Genomic DNA, 7,254 nt, shown 5'->3' on the forward strand with positions numbered 1-7,254 from the left:
AGAGTTTATAAAAACTGCTTATTTGGGAAGTAGGACGCACATTCGACCCCAGCCTTGTTCCTAGAAGGAGCTGTGCTATTCGGGTAGGGGAAAGATGAGGGGAATCTGTCAAGTTAACCTCCCTCCCTCTGCCCCACCTCCAAATTCAAGTCAAGACTCGAATCAGGATCCGACAAGCGTCTTCGGATTTTGCGTTCTGGCGCTACCCACTTAATACTCCAACTTGGATAAGTTTTCCACAGGCGGGGATGGGTGGGGGGTGGGGAACGGGAAGAAGTCTAAAAAGAGTTTATCCAAACCCCCAATGGTCGTTCCCTAACTTCCCTCTCTAGCTCGGACCCTGAGGACAAAGGCGAACGAGAAGAGAAAGGTGACTGGCTGGACAGTGATGGTTGTATCCAAACAGACCTCCCTTTCCACCCAGCTCTCGTTCCAAAACAGTAGATTTTTATTTTTTTTATTATTTTTTATTTGTGAAAGAAGGGAGCATTTAAAGGAGAGGCCTCCCCCTGCCTGCACTCCCCAGGTATCCATCACCCCGCTCGGGCATGCCTGGGAAGACCGCCCCGCAAGTCCAAGAGGAAGCTCAGAGCTGCGGTGGCCGCGGAGCCAGCTCGGAGGTGACGCAAGGTCCAGCAGGGATAGCCCGACCCCGGGCAAGAGAGAGGATCCTTGTAGATTTTGGACGAGGGGGCTGCCCTCCATTGTTCACTCCGGGCCAATCAGGGTTTGCCCATTTCCTTGCAGCCAATCCCCCGTCACCCTCGCCTTCCACCCAAGCCACCCCGCCCAACAGCCCCCAGGTCCCCATTACCTCCCCCGCATCCCCCGCGGTTCTGGGGAAGCTTCTTGACGCCACAGGTCCCGCCCCCAGCTTCGGCCCCGGGCGAGTGCGTGCTGACGTCATGCTGCGTGCGGGCCAGTGCGGAATCGCTCCTTCAACTCAGCGGGGCAGGAGGAGTTAGTTACCAAAGAGCGGAGGTTGGGCGCGCGACCCTCGTCCTTCTACCCCTGACCGCACACTTTGCGCACATCTCTTTTCTGCATGGTGGATATTATTTTTCATTATCCTTTCCTGGGTGCTATGGGGGATCATTCCAAGAGTAAGTCTTTCTGTGTGGGGGTGTGTGTATGTGTGTGTGCTTAATATGCAATATTTCTAATGCAGAAGAATGTTTAGCGGATTCTACAAGTGGCTTCTATTTGACAGGACACTGGGAGAGAAAAAAATGAAACGAATACATTTCTCCTTTAGGCCACTTATCTTTGGAATCCTGTTGTTTTAATTTATAATTAAACATTCTTTCTCAATGTTAGGCTGCTAGGCTGACCTCAGTCTGTGAAATCTGCTTCTGTTTTGCGCTAAGGCAATTAGGTTTGATTTGGGGGTGTGGGCTTTTTTGCTTGTGTGTCTTTTGGCTTTTCGAAGAAGGCAGATTTCTCTAGCTTGATCTGGGATATTTAAGAAATGCCGGAGAGGACGAGAAGAGACTCCGGTGAAAGCTGATGTCTGTGTTGGGATTGGAGGGAGTCGTTGTAAGAGGCAGTATGTGGACAGAAATGCCGGAACATCACCGTTCAGTATTGATGAGGTGGCGTCCGCAGTGCTTAAATGTCTTTTTATTCTTTCTTCTCACCTGTCTTACCTTTTAGTTACAAGATATATGGATAAAACGACTGCGTCCAAATGAATTTAGTAGCGAAAAAAAAAAAGGGGGGGGTGAAGGGGAGACAAAAAGCCTTCTCAAATTCAGAAGATTTTGGTTTTTCGTTTCCAATTGTTTGGACGTTTAGGAAAGCCCACTTTTCCCTGCAGTCGCAATTCTTGAAAGGGATCGAGCGAGCGAGCGGGTTGGGTTGGGGCTGGAGTGGCCGAGGCCCGCCCGGATCCGGGCAGCCCGGCCTGACGCGGGCCCCGCGCCCTTCCCCGGCAGAGAAGCCCGGGACCGCCATGTGCGTGGGCTGCGGGAGTCAGATCCACGACCAGTTTATCCTGCGGGTGTCGCCAGACCTGGAGTGGCATGCCGCCTGCCTCAAGTGCGCCGAGTGCAGCCAGTACCTGGACGAGACGTGCACGTGCTTCGTGAGAGACGGGAAGACCTACTGCAAGCGGGACTATGTCAGGTGAGGCCCGCGAGAGCCGGGGCTCAGCTACCGCCTGCGGGGGCTGGGGCTGGAGGCGGCGGCTCGTCTGCGCTCCCCGGCCTGGGGAGAAGGCCACCCCCCACTCCGAACGTGTGCCGCCGTGCGCGTCTGGGCCGCGAACTCCCCGAGGGCCGGTTCCCGCAAGCTCCCTGTGGCCACAAAGCGTCCTGGGCTTGCGTGCCCGGAGCCGGTTGCAGCCCGGGAAGCGAGGCGGGCCTCGGGCTCCTAGCTGACAACGACCGCGCCTTGGGCCCGCAGGCTGTTCGGCATCAAGTGCGCCAAGTGCCAGGTGGGCTTCAGCAGCAGCGATCTGGTGATGCGGGCGCGGGACAGTGTGTATCACATCGAGTGCTTCCGCTGCTCCGTGTGCAGCCGCCAGCTGCTGCCCGGCGACGAGTTCTCGCTGAGGGAGCATGAGCTGCTCTGCCGCGCCGACCACGGCCTCCTGCTGGAGCGCGCAGCGGCCGGCAGCCCGCGCAGCCCCGGCCCGCTCCCCGGCGCCCGCGGCCTGCATCTGCCAGGTAAGCCGCGCGCGCCGGAGCCAGCGCCGCCGGCGCCGTTGTGAGTGCCTGCATGTGTGTACAGGGGTGCTTGTGCTCCGACGAAAAGTTGTCACTCGTGCGTGGTTCTGTTTACCACGATTGTGTGCTTCTGTATGAGTGCAGAACTGTGGCTAGCAGCACAGCCGGAGTGTGTGCCAGGGCGGGGGGTGGGGGGGTTGGGACACAATTCGTTGGTGGGTCAGCATGAACCGGGATTGTGTGCATGAGTGTGTGAATACGGGGGCATTGTGGAGAACTGTGTTCTCCAGGATGGGGAATACTGGGACACCGGGCCAGGAGAAGGAGGGTGAATGACAACAGAATCAAAGGGGTGCCTGCCTGGGGAACCTGTATGGGGGATTTCAAGCGTGTGTTATTGCCAGAGAGGAAAGATAGGTTTGCCTGGGGACGTGTGTAAGGAATACAGCTCCCGTCCTAGAGCTGGGCCTGAGCTCAGCCAGCCAGAAGGCTAGCTAGCTGGCTGCCCCAACAAAGAGTGGGTGTCTGTGTTCACATTTTGAGGCCCAGTTTGACGAACAACTTAGCCAAGTGCTTCTCCTTGAGGAGGGTGTGGCGGCACAGTGGCTTTGGGATCATAGAAAACACTTCAGGCGATGCTCTGGGTCCTAATCCGAAGCTGGGGTCTGAGTGCACGGTAGTGCTCAGGGATAGTGCCCCAGGCTGGGCAGCGCCCAGCAGGCAGCCACAGACCCCAAGCGCAGATTTCTACGCCAGGCTGAGCCTCAGGGTGCAGTGTGGTCTTGTAGTGCTCCTCCCCTCTCTAGTCCTCAGTTTGCCTCCCCTACAGAGTGAGGAAATTGGGCTGGATGGGCTATTTGTAACTATTTATCCAGACCTAGAAATGCCTTCCCGGGGATAAAAATTTAAACAGTGCGGCATGTATCCGTGGGTGTGTGGACCTGGTTTGGATGGGGGTGTGAAACAGTATGAAGCTGGTGGTGACAGCACTCCATCTCGGGTCTCAGAGGCGCTCCCTTTTGTTTGTTGCGGGTTTGGGTTGCGGGCCACGGGCATCAGGCTCTATTTACCCGGGGCTGAGAGAACCCAAAGCCAAGCGAGAATGCTAGCGGCTGCGCTCGGGCTGGGAGGGTGAGCGGCCGTGGGGCCGGGGAACCTGGAGCCTTAAAGGAGGAGACCCGGGAGCTGAGGCCCGAGGGCTGGCAGGGAAGAACGTTCTGTCCCTGGAGTCCCATCCGCGCCCCAGGCCGGGTCTTCGCGGCCTTGTCCGAGTGGTCTCTGAAGGAGGAGGAAAGGCTCTTGCAGGCCCCCAGGAGCGGGAGACAAGCCCCCTAATCCCAAAGCAACGCGGCGCTCTGGGCGCTCGTCGGCCCCCTTCCCCCTCCAGAGTCCTGGGAGCTCCTCCCTCCTCTTCCTCTGAAACTCCGACTTCTTCCGGAGGGCCTCCTTCGCAGGGCCCGAGCGGGCATTCCTAGGGTCGGGTAAGTGGAGGAGGCACGGCCGGGAGCAGCCACTCGCGTCCCGCAGCGGCCTAGCGCAGGACTCCCACGCCCTGCGGGCGCTCCGGGGACAGCGCTTGGGGCGGCCCGCTCGGGGAACTAGGGAAGGGACGAAAATGCATAGCTCCCTCCGCACAGGGCGCACAGCTGGAAAGGGAGACGAACAATAAAATGAAATCACCGGCCTCGTAGAGAAACGAAATAGGGCCTGGGAGGGCTCGGCCGCCGCAGGGCGGGGCACTGGGCGGGCGGGTGGCGGTCCCGCGCTCACCTCTCGTCCCCCTGTCCTCGCAGACCCCGGGTCGGGCCGGCAGCCCTCGCTGCGCCCGCACGTGCACAAACAGACGGAGAAGACAACCCGCGTGCGGACGGTGCTCAACGAGAAGCAGCTGCACACTCTGCGGACCTGCTATGCCGCCAACCCGCGGCCCGACGCGCTCATGAAGGAGCAGCTCGTGGAGATGACGGGCCTGAGCCCACGGGTCATCCGCGTCTGGTTCCAGAACAAGCGTTGCAAGGACAAGAAGAAATCCATTCTCATGAAGCAGCTGCAGCAGCAGCAGCACAACGACAAGACGGTGAGGGGCTGTGCACCTCGCCGCAGTGTCTGCGGGCTCTTTTATGGGCGCGCTCTGGGGAGAGCCAGGGGCAACTGGGTTCTCCAAATAGCGCCTGTTTGCGCGTTCAGGGAGAGGCTTGCCTTGGGGATTAAGGCTGCTTCATTATCGTACCCGAGGTCGGATCTTGTCCTTGTCCCAGCTGCTGGCCTGAGTTGGAGGCACAGCTCTGAGCCCGAAGCGGCATGGTTATGCGTCCCCTGCTAGTCGGGGCAGGTTGTGTCCTCTTGGCATGGCTTGGTTTGGAGACTTTTCCTCGAGAAAAATGGGAACAGAGGCCTCTAATTCCTTTGCTCTGTTGGCCCCTTGTTGGCTCCCAGCATTGAGGCTGGACTATGGTAGAGGTTTCTGGGTCCGGAGTATCTTAACTGGGGAAGGAGGACTACCTGGTTGTGGTGTTGGGAGTCCCTCCCCCCAGACACCTTCAGGCCCCAAATCTGCGCCAGTGCCTGGGGACTCAGTGTCAAGGGTGTGGTGGGAGACACAGGACCTCGCCTGAACATCCCTCACCTCCACTTCCGCTTGTCCCTCAGAGCCTCCAGGGATTGACTGGGACGCCCCTGGTGGCGGGCAGCCCCATCCGCCACGAGAGCGCTGTGCAGGGCAGCGCAGTCGAGGTGCAGACGTACCAGCCACCGTGGAAAGCCCTCAGCGAGTTTGCCCTCCAGAGTGACCTGGACCAACCTGCCTTCCAGCAGCTGGTGAGGTCCCTACCTACCCACCGGACCTCAGGACTCGCAGGGGTGGAATTTAGCTGTTTGATCAAGGTGGGAAGGAGGGACTTCCCAGGCGATGAGGGGCTGGGGACAGTTCTAGGCAATGAGAGGGGGGATAGATAAGGGGACTGCAGCCATACCTCAGCCCATAATTCGCTGTAAACCAGGTCTCCCTGGATTAAAGCACTCTCAAGGGAGGTCGAGGGATTAACCAACCCGAGCTCCCGCTCTAATACCCCAGCGAATGCTTGGGGACCTGGCCCACATCTGCAAAGGGCTTGCTCCCAGCCGGTGGCTTGTCCCTAAGGGATGCCCTCGATTCAGAGTATGCGGCCTGGGAGCAGCAGCTCCGGCACCTCTTCACCCGCCTCTTCCTGGTGTCTCCACATCCCCAGGTGTCCTTCTCCGAGTCTGGCTCCCTAGGCAACTCCTCCGGCAGCGATGTGACCTCCCTGTCCTCGCAGCTCCCGGACACCCCCAACAGCATGGTGCCGAGTCCCGTGGAGACGTGAGAGGACCCCATCCTCGCCAGCCCGCGGAACTCGCATGCTCCCTGCATGAGACTCACCCATGCTCAAGCCATTCCAGCTCCAAAAACTCTCTCGCCTTTGTAATTATTATTATTATTGTTATTTAAAGAGAGAGGACAGAGAAGCGGCCAGGACAGCCCAAAGGTCCAGGATACAACCTGCTTTCACCAGACGGAAGAGCCCTCCTCCAAGAACTTTTATTTTTTCAAAACCAGAATTTGGGATTTACTAGCGTTAGCTCTGCCCTCTCCTCGTCCCTCGCTCCGCGTGGCCAGGGCCGCTCTGTCCGCGCCCCCCACCCATGGAGAACAGGCGGGGCCCATCCGGCGCGGGGCCACCCCGAACCCGTTCAGGCGGGCCCCTACCCCAAGCCGGCCCCGCGATCCCTGGCGGCTTTGCCCAGGCTCTAAGCGGGGACAATCCAGATGGAACAGACACTGAATCCCCAAAGCGCATGATTGCCGGAAAAAAGTAGAAACGAGACTTTCCTTGAAAATATTTTAAATTATCAGTCGACGGAGGACAGAGTGTGTGAGCCTTTGCCGAACAAAACGTAAGTTATTATTATTTATTGTGAGAACAGCCAGTTCACAGTGGGATGGATATTTTGATCTTAATAAAAAAATAATAACCCGATGCGATGCTGCTCCTGTGTGCTGTGGGCGCAGCGGGAGGGCCGGCCGGACGCAGGTTGGGGCTTGGAGCTTGTTTCAATGAAAACGGAGCCCGGCGGAGCCCGCCGTGGAGTCCCGGGGGTGGGCCCAGCTGCTCGTGCCCGCGTCTCGCGCGCCGCTGCTCCGAGGGCTCCCGGCGGCCCAGGGCGGGCCCGGCGGGGATTGGGCGCCGCCCGGGGGGCGGGGCTGGGTCCGTGCGCCCCCCGGCGGCCCCGGCCCGCGCGGAAAGCGCCGCTAGCCCTCCCGGAAGCCGGGGCGCGCTCCCTGCTCCAGGCCCGCCTGGGCATTGCGCACCCTCCAGTCCCGTCCCCTGCGCTTCGCGGTCGAGGCCCGAGGGGCAGGTGGGGGGACCTCCTTTGAGCGGGAAACTTGCGACGCTCGGTTGACAGCTCTTCGGCGGACTCCAGCCTGCGGTCAGGCTCGCGAGGGCGTCTCGTTCCCTCCGCCTTGCCTCTGCTTCTGGAGCAGAATGCAGCCTGGTGCCCGCCGAGGGCCGACCCTCCACTCCTCGCTGCATTTTGGGCCGGTGCGCTCGGGCCCTGCCGGCGCTTT

The 7,254-nt window shown here is 59.7% G+C and overlaps 2 protein-coding genes across 2 annotated transcripts in view; both read left to right on the top strand.

The window, feature by feature from the left end:
- The first annotated feature begins 943 nt into the window (after positions 1-943).
- On the top strand, positions 944-6,645 carry LOC103682476 (insulin gene enhancer protein ISL-2). The gene is made up of 6 exons (XM_040642624.1): positions 944-1,103; positions 1,935-2,124; positions 2,404-2,666; positions 4,460-4,743; positions 5,316-5,483; positions 5,894-6,645. Exons 1-6 carry the CDS (start codon positions 1,046-1,048, stop codon positions 6,008-6,010), a joined length of 1,080 nt encoding a protein of 359 aa, XP_040498558.1. The 5' UTR covers positions 944-1,045; the 3' UTR covers positions 6,011-6,645.
- Positions 6,646-7,171: 526 nt separating this feature from the next.
- Positions 7,172-7,254, top strand: part of LOC121105500 (insulin gene enhancer protein ISL-2-like) — a 1,471-nt gene continuing 1,388 nt past the window's right edge. The window contains exon 1 of the mRNA XM_040642619.1: positions 7,172-7,228. Within this exon, the coding sequence (XP_040498553.1) occupies positions 7,172-7,228 (57 nt within the window). The remainder of the gene's footprint in view (positions 7,229-7,254) is intronic.

Source organism: Ursus maritimus, unplaced genomic scaffold, assembly GCF_017311325.1.
Source record: "Ursus maritimus isolate PB19 unplaced genomic scaffold, ASM1731132v1 scaffold_27, whole genome shotgun sequence".
NCBI classification, from domain to species: domain Eukaryota; kingdom Metazoa; phylum Chordata; class Mammalia; order Carnivora; family Ursidae; genus Ursus; species Ursus maritimus.

Bases quoted from the DNA above. Each gene is read 5' to 3' on its own strand.
- LOC103682476 (XM_040642624.1), top strand. From the start codon at position 1,046: ATGGTGGATATTATTTTTCATTATCCTTTCCTGGGTGCTATGGGGGAT. The intron at 2,667-4,459 runs GTAAGCCGCGCG...CTGTCCTCGCAG, and splicing joins CCGCGGCCTGCATCTGCCAG to ACCCCGGGTCGGGCCGGCAG. The intron at 5,484-5,893 runs GTGAGGTCCCTA...CCACATCCCCAG, and splicing joins AACCTGCCTTCCAGCAGCTG to GTGTCCTTCTCCGAGTCTGG.